This window comes from Pongo abelii, chromosome 1, assembly GCF_028885655.2.
Source record: "Pongo abelii isolate AG06213 chromosome 1, NHGRI_mPonAbe1-v2.0_pri, whole genome shotgun sequence".
NCBI lineage: Eukaryota > Metazoa > Chordata > Mammalia > Primates > Hominidae > Pongo > Pongo abelii.
In genome coordinates, this window is record NC_071985.2 from 87,666,138 (window position 1) to 87,686,231 (window position 20,094).

Below are 20,094 nucleotides of genomic sequence, written 5' to 3' on the forward strand. Positions count from 1 at the left end.
GGCGGAGGTTGCAGTGAGCCAAGATCATGCCACTGCACTCCAGCCCAGGTGACAATGCGAGACTCCGTCTCAAAAAAAAAAAAGTGACACCAAGTGGAAGGCATGTGCCTATAATCCCAGCTACTGGGGAGGGTGAGGCAGGAGAATCACTTGAACCCAGGAGGCAGAGGTTGCAGTGAGCCGAGATCCTGCCACTGCACTCCAGCCTGGATGACATAGTGAGTCTGTGGCTAAAAATAAAAAAAAATACAGTTCAGATACTCACAGAGTATTGCAACAGATAGAAGTCTTAAATAAATGAACTAAACCAACTCTTATTTTCAGAGTCCAGAGGAGGCTCATTAGGTCTATCAGCTTAATCTCTCAAAACTTATATCAGTAAATTTAAGATTTCAGCTTCCAATGTGACTTTGCATAAAATTTCTAGATTAACTTTGAGAGAAATAACTTCTTTGGCAGATCTTCTTTTTAAATACAGATATTTCAAAATAATTTGAAATCAAATTTGTTTTTGTCAGAAGCCTATATGGTTACTGCTTTTGGCAGAAAGGTCTTCCTTTTGCATCACAATTATAAAATTATTCTAATTTTCTTCTAATACCTTTATGGTTTCATTTTTAAATATTTCACTGTGTAATCTACCTAAAACTGAGTATTTGTATGAGCTTTGACAGAGAGATCTTACTTTATTGTTAGTCAGTTATATCATTCATTTCCTCCACTGATTCAAAATGCCCTATTTTATAAAATGTGTTCTTCTTATACATACACAGATGTGTTTTTGACTGACCTACTCTATTTTCATTAATCTGTCATTCCATTCTGGTTCCAGTACCATACTCTTTTAATTTACAATTCCTTTTAATGCTTGATAGATTGTCTTCGGCCCCCTTTCCTCCCTTATCTTCATCCTTTTTCAACATTTTCCTGGCCACCTTTACATGTTTATTCTAAACTTTGCAATCATTCTGTCAAGTGTCTCCAAAACAGTCTCACTGAGATTTTGACTGGGATTTTATTATACTGTTTTTGAAGAGAATGGATACCTATACAGACTTCTACTAACGTTTATATCAGTATTTTTAAGTCTTCCAAAGTGTTTTTAAAGGTTTGCATGTTTGCTGTCTATTTTATTTCTAGCTATAATATATATATTTTTTGCTACCATAAAGACATGCCATCATCTATACAACTAAAAACGTGTTGAAAAGTACAATGCCAAGAACAGACTCATTACATATCATTACAAACCTCCCTCCAACTTAGTATCAGTCTGTGTGTGGTCATTCAAGCAGTTATTCATCTCTTTAATTGTCCTTATGCCCAACTTGCATATTTCTATCTTATTCAAAAGATCATAAGATACCTTGTCACCTGACTTAGGAAGTCTAAATCTGTTATTTCTACCACATTTTCCTTACCTACTCCAATAACTTTGTCACAGGAAAAAAGTTGGGTTAATCTGATTGAACACAATTTGATATTAATGAATCCAATCCAGGTCTAGTGATGACCACTTTCCCAAGTACTTACAAATCCTCCTCACATACTTTAAACTCTTACCTGTGATAAGTATACAACATTACTTCTAAAATCAAGTCTTGCCAATTTAAGAAAAAAAGTGGGGTGTGGGACCGTTTAGTTACTTTAGAGAGATAAATGGTTCTAAAATACTCAAATCACCCTAATAAACTTGGTTTGACTTCTGGAATGCATATATGACAGAGAAAGACCATCAAAAGCCTCACCATGGTTGAGAAAGGCATTACCTTTGCTCCACAGTCTGCTCCTTTCTGAATGCAAAATCCAATGAACCGTGGGTCTGCCACTTTTACTAATATGTTGTCAACACAATAGACATGAATGCTCCAAATGCCTCTTTGCTCCATATCCTCCACAATATTCTGGGCTGCAAGTGCCCGATAAAGACCACCATTCCCATCTGGAAAACAAAATAGCCCATTAGTAGCATATCAAAATCCATTATAAAGGTAACACAAAGATTGTTTCCAAACTAGGGTTAAGATCCCCAAAACACAAAATTCACTTTACAAAGGCAAGAAAACTAAATATCCATAAGGAAGGAATCAGGTGTCAAAAAAATTAAACTATAGGATTTTGAAGGTTACTTAGCATTAACTATCCAGAGAATAACACTATCAATGTAAGATCAGGCAACCCCAAAAACCATATCTTTCTTTTTAACTCAGCCCCTTTTAGTAATATATTGTATGATATAAAATCCTTTATCAGGCAATGATTATTTCATAACATTTCAAGTTTCATTAACATTTGTATGATTCAAGTTAACTCTGTATTTATAACCCCAACGCTGACAATTTCACCCATCTCAAAAATAAAAATACGTAAGTATTTTGTATCAAATCATTTGTTAAAAAAACAGATTGATATGAAGGCCTAAGGTGATTTAAACTAGATATAAATAAAGCCTCTTCTTTCTCCATCTATTTATAATGCTGCTTTAATGTACTTTGTCCAATAACAACCTTAACCATAGCTTAAGTGATGAAAAATTAGACAACTTCACAAAATACAGCTAAGAATAGTAACTCTTCCATTAACCAAAAGAATTAAGATGAAATAAAAGCCTACATCTAGAGAGCACCACTGTTAATATTGTTAATTTCTTTTCAGCCTTTCCTCCAAGTACAGAGTCTCATAAATATAAATCTGTCAGTAGGTCTATTTTTATAGACTGAGGTTGTACTCAGGGTCACTGAATGTGGCTACACAGGCAATACACTGTCCAATTCTAGTGGGTCCCATTAACAAACCACAATGTATATGCACTACCTGGAACTGTGCAAAGCAGTGGCCCTAATCATAGACTGTATGCAGTTTTTCACTTTGCATTCTCTTACTTAACTTGCTGAAATAATGTTTAGCATTTAATGTCACCAATTATTTTAATGCTATTTAAGAATTAACGTTATTTATAAACTATAATTTAGCCTCTCATTTATTAAATAGCATATGGTTTCCAAGTTTTCACTATAATAAACAATGTAGCCATGAACACTGCAGTATACATAAAATATCTGCTATATGGCTGGGCACGGTGGCTAACGCCTGTAATCCCAGAACTTTGGGAGGCCAAGGCAGGTAGATCATTTGAGGTCAGGAGTTTGAGACAAGCCTAGCCAACATGGCGAAACCCCTTTTCTACAAAAAAATACAAAAACTTGGCTGTGCATGGTGGCGCGTGCCTGTAATCCCAGCTACTCAGGAGGCTGAGGCAGGAGAATCACTTGAACCCAGTAGGCAGAGGTTACAGTGAGCCGAGATTGTGCCACTGTACTCCAGCCTGGGCAAGAGAGTGAGACTCTGTCTCAAAAATTTAAAAAAATAAAATAAAATACTTGTTATAGAGAAAGAATACCCTGAATGCTCCTCAAATTGCTCCATAGAGCAGACACCCACAACAAGCATAAAAGTGTATCCATTACACCAACGGGCATTTTCATCTTTTTAAATCATTTCCAAGTTGCAAAAAACACATATATATTAATGTTTGAATATCCAAATCACCATGTTAAAAAGAAAATTAACATTTGATGATTTATGTTGTTATCCTTTCTAGTCACCATTAAATAAGGATGATTACAAACCTGGAGCCATAGAAACTTTGTTCTTCTCTTCCAAAATAATTTTCCCATCAAAACTCATGGCAGGGAGCATTCCTTGCTGAAAAAAGATTACATTCTCTTTTTTTAAACCAAAGTACTTGTGCTTGGTGAAGAACTCCTTTGTAGATTCCATTGTTCTGCCACTGGTCATTATATACCTTACAAGAGAAAATCAGATCTTCTAAGCAATCGTGCTAGGCGGACTAGGGCAAAATAAAATTTCATCTATTTCCTAAGCTAAAGATATCTTTGAAAGCACTTGCTTATTATTTTGACTTCCTTCATATTTTTCCTGGGTAAGACACATTCATTAGCTTTTACCCAAGGGGAATTTCTTTCAGTAATTTCATCAACTCTTAGGTATGAAATAAATCTACTTACAATAGTAAACATACTAAACATATCTCCTTCAACAGAACCTATAAAATGGCTTAAGTAAACATTTTAGAACTCTGTGAAAGTGTATTTTAAATTTGAAATGCCTATTCTGAATAAACAGGAAGAAAAGGGTAACTGTAATACAGTTTAATGATCTCTTGGGGTTCTTTTTATTGAAATTTGAAATGCAATCTGGGCTCTGTTAACCCTCCATTTAAAAATTATAATAGTATAATTATACTTTCTGTTGTCACAAAAATCCAACCCATGCTAGTGTGGCAAAAAATAAAAAAATTATTTCTAAAACTATAATTAGTGACTGTGGTAGCTTTTGCCCTTACTAGAATGTAAACTACATATAAGAAAGGATTTTTGCCTGTTTGTGTTACTGATTTATCCTCAACACCTAGAAACAGACACTCAATTAATATTTGTTAAATGAATAAACAAAATGGTATAATTTCATACCACAGGAGGTATCTGTCTGTTTAACAAATTATCCTGGATATTTTGAACTTTAGGTACAAAAGGTTTGGATATATTTAGAAGATGACAGAAGAAGTGGCTAAACTTGTCTGCATAAGAACAGAAATTCTGAGTTGTGAAGAGATGGAAGAAAGAGAGAAGAAAATTCAACATGATAATAGGAGGCCAGGGCTGTAAGTAGAATGTTGGCCACTTAGAACACAGATGTTCCTCCAAATTCCCCACCGGAATCAAGACAAACAAAACAGTTCACAGCAGGCCAGTACTCATGGTGAGAAGAGCTAGAAGAGCTACAAAAATTACAAAAAGCAGTTTTTTAAAGGCATCAGAGAGCTTCAGAGGCAAAATAGATTGGAACTATAAGTCCAGAGACAGAATCTTTCAAAAGGGAACTGAGGCTATACAGCTGCCTTGTCCTGAGGGCATCTGCTGACTTGGGGTACAGGCTAGTGGTGAGTATGGCTTGGACCAAAGGCTGCTGCTAGGGCACAGAAACTAGTAGAGCTTTTGTTGATTACATGGGACTGAAATAACAAGATAGGGACTTGGGGGACCTCAAACACACAGCTGATTTTCCCCTCAAAACATGCTAACTTCCAAAACTGCTCGGGGAAAGAGATTAAAGAGCTGAACCAAAAACTTATAAAAAGCAGAGCAGGATCTTCTGTGATCTCTTGGTTCTTAGGAAACTAACACTGGCTGGACACAGTGGCTCACACCTGTAATCCCAGCATTTTGGGAGGTCGAGGTGGGCAGATCACTTGAGCTCAGGAATTTGAGACCAGAACCCTGTCTCTACAAAAAATACAAAAAAAACAACCGGGCACAGTGGCTCCTGCCTGTAATCTCAGCACTTTGAGAGGCTGAGGCGGGCAGATCACGAGGTCAGGAGTTCAAGACCAGCTTGACCAACAGGGTGAAATTCCATCTCTACTAAAAATACAAAAATTAGCCAGGTGTGGTGATGTGCACCTGTAATGCCAGCTACTCAGGAGGCTGAGGCAGGAGAACCACTTGAACCTGGGAGGCAGGGGTTGTAGTGGGCCGAAATCACGCCACTGCACTCCAGCCTGGGGACAGAGCAAGACTCCCTCTCAAAAAAAAAAAAAAAAAGAAAAAAAAAAAAATTAGCCAGGCATGGTAGCAGGTGCCTGTATTCCCAGCTACTGGGGAGGCTGAGGTGGGAGGATGGCTTGAGACCAGAAGGCAAAGATGACAGTCAGCTAACACTGCACTACTGCACTCCAGCCTGGGTGACTGAGACAGACCCTGTCTCAAAAAAAAAAAAAAATGGAAGGAACTAACACTGACCAAGGTGGTGCCCTGAGAACCTGAGAATACAGCATACTAGTAGAGGCTGAGGACACAAGCATGGCCCATAGCACAGAAGTCAATGCAGCTTTCACCTGGTGTGTATGTGGAAGAGGTGCAAGGGTGTGGGAGAGCTAAATAACCTGGTACTTGAAAATATGAGTTTCTAGATGCAGAGAGCTCACTGAGTACTTTAAGGTACTCAGGAATGTAAAAGTTGGCGGTGAGTATATATTGCTTATTAAGTCAACAGTGGTCATCTATCAAGCAATAATATATAGTACTTTTAACATATATAGTAAATTATACCTCCCAAGAAAATCAACAGTAACAAGAAATATGTCTGTGAGTGAATAAAGTATATATGCATTTTGAATATTGTAAAACAATATATGTTCAGACACACTCCAATAATGAGACGTATCTTACCATGGAATAATGCATTTGTTGCCGTAATATTTTTCAGCAACCTGTTGTAGCTTCAGGATACGCTCTGCTTGAATCTGAAAAAGTGTCTTACGGGATGGCAAACCAACATCATACATCCCCTTAGGATATGCAACGCCGAGTCTTGTCCCCTGCCCACCAGCTAGAAGAAGAACTGCTACTTTATTCTGAGAAATCTGGAAAAGTCCTAGAAAAGAAAACACTTGTATCACAAAACCTCTACAATTCAACACTTCAGTATTAAATATACATAGGTAGCAGCAAAGACTCATCAAAAGGGAAGTAAGGCTATACAGCTGCCTTGTCCTGAGGTCATTTGCTGATTTGGGGTACAGGCTAGTGGTGGAGAATCTGGCTTGGACCAAAGCCTGCTTGCTGCTTTTATTGATCACATGGGACGGAAATAACAAGATAGGGGCTTATCAACGTAAGGCACAGAGAACACAGAATCTCCATAGAATCGTGGATGACTACCTTGCTAATAAAAACATTTCTATTCTTAAAACAATTAAATTTATATAACCCAACTGAACACCAAACAATGAATGATGCATTTTAATGAACTAAGTATTTTTTGCTGATAATGTCAGGAGGTAAGAACCGAGAGATATAATAAATGTTTCGCAAAAATTTGATGTGGCAAGTCAAGAAAAAGATAGAATAAAGAAAATACCAAAGTTTCAGGATGAATGATGACACTATCAAATTACCTCCAGCCTATAATAAATAATCAATGAGCATGCAAATATAGCAGGTAAGCTACATAAAGAAAATAAATCTTCAGTTAGGAAAGTAGTAAAGTATAATGGGTGAGAACTCAGGCTCTGAAGTTAGGATTTCTGGTTTGAAACCCAACTCAACAGAATGAGCTTGAGGTATCACCTGCAAAGGGTATCAGAAGTCTTTGTAGGGTGATGGAAATGTGCTTACGTTGATTGGGATGGTAGTTATATGAGTATACATTTGTTAAAACATAAAATTGGCTGGGCAGTGGCTCACTCCAGCACTTTGGGAGGCCGCGGCAGGTGGATCACCTGAGGTCAGGAGTTTGAGAGCAGTCTGGACAACATGGCGGAACCTGTCTCTACTAAAAATACAAAAATTAGCCGGGCATGGTGGCACACACCTGTAGGCTGAAACAGGAGAATTGCTTGAACCCAGAAGGCAGAGGTTGCAGTGAGCCGAGATGGCGCCACTGCACTCCCGCCTGGGTGACAGAGCGAGACTCAAAAAAAAAAACAAAATACAAAAACATAAAACTACGAGACAGGCAGATCACGTGAAGCCAGGAGTTCAAGACCAGACCAGGCTGGCCAACATGGCGAAACCCCATCTCAACTAAAAATACAAAAATTAGCCAGGCATGGTGGTGCATGCCTGTAATCCCAGCTACTGAGGAGGCTGAGGCATGAGAATTGCTTGAACCTAGGAGGCAGAGGTTGCAGTGAGCTAAGACTGCACCACTGCACTCCAGCCTGGGTGACAGTAAAACACTATCTCAAAAACAAAACAAAACCAAAAGGTACAACTAGTGCATTTTATTACATGTAAATATATATTAATTTATTAAAATGCCTTTTGTAGGCTGGGCGCAGTGGCTCACGCCTGTAATCCCAGCACTTTGGAAGGCCAAGGCGGGAGGATTACCTGAGGTCAGGAGTTCGAGACCAGCCTGATCAACATGGCAAAACCCCATCTCTACTAAAAATACAAAAATTAGCCAAGCACGGTGGCAAGCACCTGTAATCCCAGCTACTCAGGAGGCTGAGGCAGGAGAATCACTTGAACCTGGGAGGCGGAGGTTGCAGTGAGCCGAGATCGTGCCACTGCACTCCAGCCTGGGTGACAGAGCAGGACTCCGTCTCAAAAATAAATAAATAAATAAAATGCCTTTTTTAAAAATGGGCCATCTATACCAGCTAAGAAGAATATAAGACTCAGACTATCTTCATTACTGATTTATTTCTTTGGTCTGGAAGCCTGTCAATTTTTGCCAGCTGAATATTCAGCAAGAAGTAGTCGTCAAGCATAATGTTTGAATAAAAATGTTATTCTTCGAACGAAAATAAATTCAAGATGATTTGAGATCCAAATACAAATAAATGTAACTATAAAAGCTACAAAAGAGCTCTCAGTCTGAATTTAAAAAAAAATCTTGCCATAATCTATTCCTAAGATCCATCTTATCATTCAAAAGTGGACAGTCTCAGTACCATAAGGCAGAGTAGCTTGTGAAAAGAGGCTATGTGGAAATTGAGTCTCTGGCAAGCTAGAAAAACTATAAAATTAAAGCCATGGTAAACAGTTTTGTTCTTGTTTTCTGAGTTTCATACTTTCATTAGAATTTTTAGAAATTTTGTGAACAAACCTGGCCACTGGCCACAATTGTAGGCTAAGCCAGACGACGCAGTCAGTGATGGCAACTATCAATTATTATTTTAAAATCCTTAGGTAATGTGGGTTTATTTCATTTACCAACTTTGTGCTTTATTTGTCTTTGACATATTGGGTTTTCTTAAAGCTAATACACTAGTAGGTCAACAACATAAAGAAAAATAAACCCGGCCAGGTGCAGTGGCTCACATCTGTAATCTCAACACTTTGGAAGGCCAAAGTGGGCGAATCACCTGAGGTCAGGAGTTCAAGACCAGCCTGGCCAACATGGTGAAACCCCGTCTCTACTAAAAATACAAAAATTAGCTGGGTATGGTGGTGCATGCCGGTAATCCCAGCTGCTCAGGAGGCTGAGGCAGACAAATTGCTTGAACCCAGGAGGCGGAGGCTGCAGTGAGACGAGATCGTGCCACCGCACTCCAGCTTGGGCAACAGAGTGAGACTCCGTCTCCAAAAAAAAGAAAAAGAAAAAAATAAACCCATTATAAATTTAGAGCCAGTTCTGACTCTATTTTTCCTTTATTAGTAAGTATAGTCCAAGAACATTATTCAGCAATCATTCCAGCTATTTCTTCTTTTTTTTTTGAGACAGAGTCTCACACTGTCACCGAGACTGGAGTGCAGTGGCACAACCCTGGCTTACTGCAACCTCCACCTCCTGGGTTCAAGTGATCCTCCCACCTCAGCCTCCCATGTAGCTGAGACTACAGGTGCACACCAACACACTTAGCTAATTTTTGTATTTTTAGTAGAGACAGGGGTCTCACCATGTTGCCCAGGCTGGTCTCGAACTCCTGGGCTCAAGTGATCTGCCCACCTCAGCCTCCCAAAGTGCTGGGATTACAGACATGAGCCACCCTGCCCAGCCTATTCCAGCTATTTTTTCAATTTAAAAACCCAACAGCACATTATATATTTTCATAATTTTCACCTTTTATATGAAGCTGACCTTAGCTACCTGAGAGTTAAATCTTCTTTCTTCCTTCCCTAAAACCAAAATTGTCCTCATTAACTCCATAGCATTTAATTGTACCTCATCAGAGTTTGAAAATAAGAACATAAAATCAGGTGTACCAAAATAGAACCCAAAATAGTAACTATAATCTAAGAGGCAGTTACTGTGTAATTTTCACCACTTTAGAGATAATAAACTCAGAGAAGTTAAGAGTCTCGCCCAGGGTCACATAGCTAGTAAATGTGAATCAGGATTAGGACCTGACTCCAGGGCCTCTTCACCATCACACCACCCTGCCACCAGAGGTTGTGTTGCCTTTTTTTTTAGTCTGTCTTACCCACCATCCTAAATGAAAAAACTGTTGAGCAAGAAGAGCCAACATTCTCCAAAACTTCCCAAACACTGAAATTTTTAACAGCCATTCTGAGTTTGTATTTGCCTTAAGCAAGACCCATAACCACTACATAACAAAAACTGAGATGAAGAAATTTAAAGGGAACAGGGAACCTTTCAAGACATTTGAAAACTGTTTTATATTTGGTTATTCTCTGAATTATATCAAATAAACTATGGTTTCTAGAAAATAAATTTAATTCTGCTATCACTTACAAAGCATTGTTTTAAAATACAAGTCCACAATCTCTTACCTAAACCCATGGGTCAGATTTGTTTCAGAACCCAGAACTCTTCAAAATTTATAAAAGGACTATAGTACATATATAATATGCTATATTATAATTATATATGTCCCCAGCAGATCTGAAACAGCACCCTATAATCACATTAAGTGGGATAAATAAAGTTGACAAATAGTCTCATGTCTATTCAGGTCAGGTTTTGTACCATTTTAGAAATGCAGATAAAGAACTGCTGTCTGGACACTTGCATACCATCAAAGGTGTTAGAATAAAAAATATTTCTGAACATCTTCAAAAGAAGTGCCAAATATCTACATTTTGGACGCAGAGATCTTTGTTCTTTCTATACAGTACATTTCCTTCATATGGCACATGTGTTTTCAGTTGTTTTCCTCTTAACATGGTGCCAACCTTATTCCTGACTTCTTACTTTCACTCTCAGCCCCAGGTAAGTTATTTCCCTCAGCTAACTGACCTGAAAAAGGTAAAAGCTACACTCCCAGAGCCAGCTCCATGTCTCAGCTCCTGCTCACCTGATGGCATTCAACATCAATTCAGTGCTTTCTATAGGTCTAACCAGGTATCAAAATAGCCCTGTATAAACTTTTCTCTTCCTTAGATGGGTTCCCTAAATTACTGCTTCATTCCTACTCTCCAGTTGTTTCACATTTAAAGTTTTGCTAACCAGCAGCTCACAGTGGCCTCATTCTTTATTCAGATAAATGGCATGTGTTTGTTTCCTAAACTCCTGTTCGCTCTTCAGTGCTTCTTTCCATCTCCAAACCTGATAACCAGTCCAGTCACCAATTAACAGTGGCACTGAGATGATGCCAACCAGATGTACACTACCAGGTAGATATCCATTTACATCTCACCTCTATTTAACCACAACTATTATAATGAATTATAACACAATCCACATATATTTGCAATAAAAAGGTTTTTCATTAACTTCTTCCTGTTTACACATCTCACTTATGAGCAAAGAGGGAAAAACAAGAGAAAAGGCAGCAGTCCCCGGAGAATCAAGGCCAGCTGTAATTCACAAATGAAATGCAGCTACAGCTATTGTTCACAGTATCAAATTGTGTGTACACTGGCTGAAGTACTCAGTACTCATCTACTTCAGCTATTACTATGGTAAAGTTGCAATATTTATCAAAAGTATGTAACACATAAATTAGTATCTGTCTTATGATGACAGATAAAATGCTGTTTTGAATTAAGTGGGCCAATAAAATTCAATAAGCTTTTTGTTTATATGGCAATTATACATTATTTCAAACTGCTTTTGTCATAACATAAATTTTGTATGGGCAGCACAGCACCTACCTGAAAAAATGTTAACTAAATATAAATGTATTTAAACCCATGTGACAATTAGGAAATTATAAATTTCTATCCTAAAGCTACCTCTGCAGAAATACTGAAAAACAATGAAAAGTTCAATACTGTATCACCCTTTCTATCTCTCCATGATAAGACATAAGGGTTAATAATTTTCCTACACAAGGGAACTCAACACAGGCAAAACTGAAATTTAAATTTTAAGAAGCGGCCAGGTGCAGTGGCTCACACCTGTAATCCCAGCACTTGGGAGGCAGCTCATACCTGTAATCCCAGCACTTGGGAGGCCAAGGCAGGCAAATCACTTGAGGTCAGGAGTTCAAAACCAGCCAGGCCAACATGTGGTGAAACCCCCTCTCTACTAAAAATACAAAAATTGGCTGGGTGTGGTGGCAGGCGCCTATAATCCCAGCTACTGGGGAGGCTGAGACAGGAGAATTGCTTGAACCCGGGAGGCAGAGGTTGCAGTGAGCTGAGATCATGCCATTGCACTCCAGCCTGGGCAACAGAGTGAGACTCTGTCTCAAAAAAGAAAAAAATCAGAAGTTGGGAAAAAAAAAAAGAAAGCCACACTGACACATTTCCAAGGCTGGAGTATCTCTCTCCTTGGAGAGTCATGCATTGTGGGTCCAAGAGAATCTAAGCACTTTTTCTGATAACATTCACAAGAAACAGAGAAAAAAGTTTATAGTGGCCTGTCAGAGGTCAAATGCTTCCTGGATAACTTCCTACTTAGACTAGTTCCTCCTATACACTTTAACAAGGAAGATAGCACAGGTCCTTTTGAAGTAAAGCACTGTCAGAACTTTCATTTAAATTATCAGAACTCCAGGACAAGTGGAGTTGGGTAAACAGGCTATTCAACTGGTAGGAATAAAGGAAAGCTATCCAAGAAAGTTAGAATAATTTAAATCTTTAATTTTTAATCACAATATAGCTGAAACTACAATATTTCCCCCAAAATAGTAAGCACAAAAAGCAGACTAATCAGGAAAATCTCTATCTGAACCAGTTTTAAATAGCAGAGATTACATTAGATGAATTTCATTAGGTATAATAATGGCATATGATTAGTAAGAAAATGCCCATATATTTAGACATGGATACCTAACTATATGAGGATAAAAATAACATGATGTTTGGGATTTGCCTTAAAATACTGCAGCAAAGGGGGAAAAAACAGAGGGAGAGAGAAAGCAAAAGGAGCAAAACTTTCATAATTTTTAATCAAGATGGCTTATGTGGGGGTTCACTATACTAAATTTGCCGCTAAATATTTGTTTCAAAATATCCTTGACATTTTTCATGATAAATTCATGTGCAGGCTACAAAACTATACACAAATCACAATCCCAATATATGCATATGTGTGTGTGTGAAAGAAAAGACTGTAAAATATTATTAGTGAGTATCTCTGTATGGTGGAATCACAGAGATTTGTATTTTTTCCTTTGTAATTTTTAGTATTTTCCAATTTCTCCAAAATAAACATTTTTTTTTTTTTTTTTTTTGAGATGGAGTCTCGCTGTGTCGCCCAGGCTGGAGTACAGTGGCGCGATCTTGGCTCACTACAAGCTCCGCCTCCCGGGTTCACACCATCCTCCTGCCTCAGCCTCCTGAGTAGCTGGGACTACAAGCACCTGCCACCACACCCGGCTAATTTTTTGTATTTTTAGTACAGATGGGGTTTCACCGCGTTAGCCAGGATGGTCTCAATCTCCTGACCTCATGATCCTCCTGCCTTGGCCTCCCAAAGTGCTGGGATTACAGGCGTGAGCCACCATGCCCGGCCATATTACTTTTAAAATAAAACAAATCTATTAAAAACATCAGTACCCTAGATTTCAGAAAATGTAGAGGAGATAATGTTAAGAATGCATTTCTTCTAAATAATCCACTTACTTTACTATAGTGCTATATGGTAGAGAGGCACCATTATGATTAATAGGAAAATGTCTCATAGGCAAAAAAGGCTGAGACTGAATACTAATTAGATATTATAATATAAAATTGGTAGATTTGTGTTCAAATAAGCATGCATTTGTTTTAATAAAGAATGGGAATTTTTATCAAGCAAACAGGTTTTCCCAGTGTATCTTTACTAAAATAGCATTCTCAAAGCTTATAATTACTTCTCTTTCAAGATCTCAGCTTTGTAAAATAAGGATTTTCTAGTTGCTCCTTTACATTCCATTTTCTACAACTGCCCAGAAAACTTCAAGAAATAAAGCAAGATCTCTCTTCAACAAGGAGTACAGTGGTCATTTATATTCAACCTTCAGAAATAAATAATTTTCCACTCTAGTTGTAAAAATGTCCATTATCATCTGAATAACCACCAGATACTTTGCAATTACTGGACAATGCTTTCATTCCCCCATTCTGAGGAGGTGGGGGTGTGGGGAAGTAAAAACTGTCCCTGATACAATTACCAGGATCTTCCTACTACCTGAAATACAATGCCATGATCTTCACAATGGCTTCTCTTCCCTTTGATAACTTACTGCAGAAACTTCATTTTGCTATGAATTTGCAGACACATGGTAGTTTCTGGCTAAATGAAAAGGATATAATGTCAACATAAAGTCTCCTTCTCCACCCTTACTGTTTAAGCTACAAATAAATATCTTTCCCTTGACACTAAGCCAAAAGGAAGTTTGCATGCACCGTGTTATGCTATACTTGGTTCTAATAGTTCCGGCTTTTAGTTTACATGAAAAGTCATAAATGTAGACTAGCTCCACATAGTCCAACAAAAAGGCCATAAAGAAGACTCAAATTATAGAATATCTTAATTGTGGCTTATGTTCCCCATTACACAAGGTCCAAGTTTTGACTTTCCATAAGAGTTACTACTAAGACTTCATCCCTTTAAAATCCCCAGGAAAAATACAAGCAACTGGGATACTAGAGGGTAAAGAAAGGCCTGTGTGGCTTTTGGTTTGGAATAGTAGCTTTTTTGAAACCCAGGGAAGAAGGGAAGGATTAGTGAATCCAAAGTAACAGAAGTCATGGTATCACTGAAACTCTTCATTCACAAGGACACATCTAGGCATCATTCTCTCACATCTTAGTGGCAGAGCTCTATCCTAAGTAAAAAGCTAGGTTAGCTACTACCAAGCATTTTACATCTGAAAAGCACCTCCTTGAAGAAGATTCAATTATTTCCAAACTGTTTTTAAACTTCTAAACTCTTTTAAATAAAACCTCATGTAAAGATCAAACACACAGAACAGAAACAGGTAGAACTACTCATAGTAGAGGATAAAGGGGTTGGAGACCTACCAGTTTAGTATCTGCTCCCTCCCTCCCTATAAGAGGCAGCTTCCCCAACAGTGAAAACCCTTGGGTTCTTTGGAACACCCTTTGAAAATCAGTAAATTTGTCAGCCTGGAGAAAGACAGAGAGAGGTATACAGCAGGTTGATAATGCCAGTAATCTTTCTTTTTACAGGGGGTGAGGGGATGCCAAAGAGTGGAAAACAAAATAAAAATAGCCATGTTGTAAATATAGACTATAAGATTGTATGTATAGTATTACTACACATCTATGAAATCAAATATATATACAATCTGTCCGGGCACGGTGGCTCATACCTGTAATCCCAGTACTTGGAGAAGCCCAGGTGGGCGGATCACTTGTGAAACCCCATCTCTACTAAAAATACCAAAAACTTAGCAGGGCATGGTGGTGCGCACCTGTAATCCCAGCTACTCAGGAAGCTGAGGCAGGAGTATTGCTTAAGCCTAAGAGGCAGAGGTTGCAGTGAGTGAGGATCACACCACTGCACTCCAGCCTGGGCAACAAAGCCAGGCTGTCTCAACAAAAAACCACAAAGAAACAAAAAAATATGTATACAATCAAGTACTGGGTAGTAATGTGAGCAAATAAAAATATAGCTTTGATGAGATTATGGGCAATCTGTGATTTCAGTATTATTTTTGCAATAAAATAATGTCTTTCAGAAAGTTAAGGAAAGTATTTGCCCAAGTTCTCATTCACAGTTGAGAAAATGAGGCCCAGATTTGACAAGGATCATGTACAAACACTGAGGGAATCAGCTACAATATTTAGTCAACATTTTACTTAAAGAGGAGTAATAGATTATAAAAAACACAGCTTTCAACTCCACCAAAAGCTACAGTTGAGCTATTTTGCCATTCTCAAAAGCACAAATTAGTATTAGGTTAAGGGGACAGATTTTTTTACATGCTTTAGAATGAAAAGCATTGGGGCAATTCAACAAACACTTATTGATCAACTTATAACTATAAAACTCTTGTTCTAAATGCTACGTAACATACAGACACAACTAGTACATGGGCTGCTCTTCAAGAATTTACAATTTATTGAGGAAGACAAACAACTCTTATGATAAGCTAGAATGAAATAAAAGCATGAACAACTAATTCTAACTTGGGACACAAAAGAAAAGATCACAGATAAAATATTATGTGTGGTGAACCTTAATGAATGAGTGTAAGTTCCCCAAGTGGCAGAACTACTGCACTGTACAACTCCAAGAAATGACCTTATAAGGTGACCTAGCTAGGTAGAGAAAGGGCAAAGGGCACATCAAGCTAAGGATAAACATGAGCAAAAGTAGGGAAGGCATGGTATCATGTTCAGGGAAAGGTGAATTATTTGGTTCAGCTAAAATGTTGATTGGAAATATGGGTTAGAGTCAGGTTAGGGCAGGTTTACAGATTAAGCCAGCTGGGCTGGGTGCAGCGGCTCACACCTGTAACCCCAACACTTTGGGAGGCCAAGGTGGGCGAATCACTTGAGGTCAGGAGTTCAAGACCATGCTGGCCAACATGGTGAAACCCTATCTATACTAAAAATACAAAAATTAGCCAGGTGTGGTAGCGCATGCCTATAATTCCAGCTACTCGGGAGGCTGAGGCAGGAGAATCACTTGAGCCCAGGAAGTGGAGGTTGCAGTAAGCAGAGATCGCCCCACTGCACTCCAGCCTGGGCAACAGAGTGAGACTCTGTCTTAAAAAAAAAAAAAATTAAGCTAGCTTAAACTTAAGTATTTAACTTGTGCTTCAGGAAAAGAAATCTAGCAGAAGTATAGAAATTGAGGAGGGAAAGAGACTGGAGGCAAATTAAGACTTGAGTGAGAGAAGCCTTAAATGGAGCATCAAAAATAAAAAGACAATTTTGTCACTTTCTGCTAGGTCACCTGGTTTAATGTAGTATGAATCAAAATATTAGTGACATGATCCAGCTACCTGAACAATTTTAGTATATCTCAAATAAACTTCAGTAAGAAATATGTACATGCCCAGTACCTTCACTTTCCCAGGCCTGGAGCTGATCTTGATCCCTTGTAGCACTGCCTAATACCTCTCGAGGCACAGGTTCCATTCGTGCATCCACATTCTTTTGGTGAGAAGACTGGTTAAAACCTTCAATGGCCTTTTGGAAAAAGAAGTTCAGCTCCTCAAAGTTCATGGCCTGGAGCTCTGCATAAAGTTCTACCTGTTGGGCTTCTTCAAGCTCATTCCAGAAACGTAGTAGGTGCTCTTGCCCAGCTTGGGACAATGTGAGTTTGAGGTCATTAATGTTCATAATGCTCTAATAGCCAAGCTTTGTAGAAATAGGGGTATAATGTATGTACCTGTAAACCTAAAAGAGAAAAGTAATTAAGGGCATGTCAAAATCCAACCTCCAAAATAGAGGGCTTTTTTCCCCTCTAAAAATAAGAACATTTTTAAAACTTAGTGTTAAAAAAATTAACTTCCACTTTTCCATCACTCAATATTTGTAAGAGATCAAACCTGTAAGACAATAATACGTACCAGGCACTTCTAAGTACTTTACCTTCATGGTCTTGTTTAATTTTCAACAACCCTATGGCATAGGCACTATTATTACCACTCCTTTACAGTTAAGAAGACAGGCAGAGAGGCTAAGCAACCTAACCAGTGAGTGGAGCTGCGACAGGAACCCAAGCAGCCTGATGACACGGTTCACACTCTCTACCACGTTTAGTTGTCTCTGTATTAGTCCTCTGACCACTAAGCTACCACTGAAAGAACACCTGACTGCTTAATATTTAAATGTTTTGCTTGTATCTCTAATGATAGAAATACTATTATGTGTTGTTGTAGACAGTATACTGAAATATTCAGGAAGACAGAACAACCTATAATAAGGAAAAATACATTTCATTTCATTAGCAACTTCTGCAAAGAAGCAATAACACATCTATTTTCTCTACTCACTAAAAACTTGGATCCTCCTTAAAGAGACAAGCAATACACATATAACAATCAGTGAATAAGACAAATGTTTTCTAAAGAGCTATATTCTGTGATAATATAGTAAAATGTTAAACTTCACCGTGCTAAAAAATAAGAAAATGAGGAAATATTTAATCTACTTGCCCAATACAGACAAATGCAACAGGAGATAGGTGCTGTCTAGAAAGTTCACAAACAGGCACGATCTAGCCATGTGTTAAGGGTTGGGCAGACTACATAGATAAGATTAGAGGCCAGGCATGGTAGCTCACACCTGTAATCCCAGCACAGGCCTGGGCTCAGGAGTTCAAGACCAGCCTGGGCAACATGGCAAAACCCCACCCCGACAAAAAACACAAAAATTAGCCAGATGTGGTAACAAATGCCTGTAGTCCCAGCTACTCGGGAGTCTGAGGTGGGAGGAACACCTGAATTCGGAAGGTCGAGGCTACAATGAGGCGTAATCATGTCACTCCAGGCTCAGCGACAGGAAATTCTATCTCAAAAAAATAAAAGATTAGGAAACAAGCAGAGCCTGGTGGCCATGATGAGCAAGCATGTGTGGGATGGAAAGCAGTAAGAAGGTTAACGTATGACAAATGATATAAAATGGCCTGGGGTAGGGCTAGATCATGAAAAGCCTGAAAACTAACCAAAAGAATTTAGACTTCAGAGAATAAGCAATAGAAAGCGAACAGCAGATTCTCAAACAGGGCAGTGTTACCATGCTTTAAAGAGATGAGAGAAAGGAGGAATGGCATACAACAGATTGTAAGGAGGGACAACTAGAAGCAGGAAAAGAAGTTAAAAGACAACTGCAGGTATGAAATACCAAAGGTCTGAACCAGATTAGTGGCAGAGAAAATAAGAGTGAAAGGAATAAATTTGAGGGTCACTGTAAAGAATCATCACTGCGTTATAATTGCTTCGATGTGAGGGACAGAGGGAAAAAGTAGGTACTAAAGACACTTATCTTCTCTCCCTATAAGAACAGTGAAAAGTAATACACATGGTAGTTCAGAGCACAATTCTAGGCTAAGCTGAGCCACTTAATTTCCCCATGCCTCGGTTACCTTATCTGTAAAATGAGATTAATAATAGTATCTACCTCACCAGGATCATTAAACATCAAACACCATTTACAAGCTCAGGTCTAGAGAACCTACATCTGTGTGTTCCCTGAGGTGGTAATAACAACACTTAGCTTTCAATGTTCATTATGGTATTAAGACGCATTCCTATTGATTTATATAGGTTTCAAGAGTCATGATGCTATTATTTTTTAATTTTAAAAAATCACATTAAAAAAGACACTTGAGAGGAACAGATTTATATTAAATTATTTTCCAAGGAATGTAGTTTTTCCCAAGATCTCATTTATGCTACTGCTTTGCCTCTGATTTAAGGGAGTACATTGTAGTAGGAAGATCAGCAAGGAACCAGATAACCAAAGAATAGGAAGTCCCTGCTCTTGGTCCTTCTCCATCATTTGATTCTACGCAATCATTTTACCTCCCTGTGCATAGATTTCCTCATGAATATAAGACAACCAACCTTTCTCACATGCCTTCAAGAGAGTCAAGAGTAAAGAGTGCTCTGTCTGATAAAAGGCATACACAAACATATTACTATAACATTTTAAGATATAAACCAAACTTTTCCTAAAAGATCATTAGATACTCCTCCACATTCAGACACTTGGGAAAATGAATCCATGCAAATAAGATACCTCATAGGGCCGGGCGCAGTGGCTCACGCCTGTAATCCCAGCACTTTGGGAGGCTGAGGTGGGCGGATCATGAGGTCAAGAGATGGAGACCATCCTGGCCAACATGGTGAAACCCCATCTCTACTAAAAATACAAAAATTAGCTGGGCATGGTGGTGCGCGCCTGTAGTCCCAGCTACTCAGGAGGCTGAGGCAGGAGAATCGCTTGAACCGGGGAGGCGGAGGTTGTAGTGAGCCGACATCACGCCACTGAACTCCAGCCTGGGGACAGAGTGAGACTCTCCGTCTCAAAAAAAAAAAAAAGGTACCTCACAGGTTAAACTTTGATATCTGGGCCTAAACCACTGGTAACATGTGTTCATTTACATGTTGTATAATGTTCATAATGTAACGACCATACTTGAGTTTTGGACAAGCACAATTCATCTATTATATTTATTTGAGGCAGATATAAGCACCTTCATGCCACAAAAATAGTACCATGTTTCCCATTAACGATGTTTAGAGGCATG

At 38.5% G+C, this 20,094-nt stretch overlaps 1 protein-coding gene and 1 long non-coding RNA gene across 5 annotated transcripts in view; one reads left to right on the forward strand and one right to left on the reverse strand.

The window, feature by feature from the left end:
- The window catches only part of UAP1 (UDP-N-acetylglucosamine pyrophosphorylase 1), a 38,262-nt gene that overhangs the window by 16,517 nt on the left and 1,651 nt on the right, over positions 1-20,094 (reverse strand). For 3 of the 4 annotated variants that reach the window (XM_024256424.2, XM_024256423.3, XM_024256422.3), the window contains exons 2-5: positions 16,901-17,237; positions 6,252-6,456; positions 3,630-3,805; positions 1,770-1,942 (exon numbers count right to left, since the gene is read on the reverse strand). In XM_024256424.2, coding sequence (XP_024112192.1) covers positions 1,770-1,942; positions 3,630-3,805; positions 6,252-6,456; positions 16,901-17,180 — 834 coding nt within the window. In that variant the 5' untranslated portion in view covers positions 17,181-17,237. The remainder of the gene's footprint in view (positions 1-1,769; positions 1,943-3,629; positions 3,806-6,251; positions 6,457-16,900; positions 17,238-20,094) is intronic. The other variant, XM_054526376.2, reaches the window with a different exon arrangement.
- LOC129049015 (uncharacterized) lies at positions 4,735-6,832 on the forward strand. Its single transcript, XR_008511739.1, has 2 exons — positions 4,735-4,963; positions 6,289-6,832. It is a non-coding gene; the product is annotated as an uncharacterized LOC129049015 (long non-coding RNA).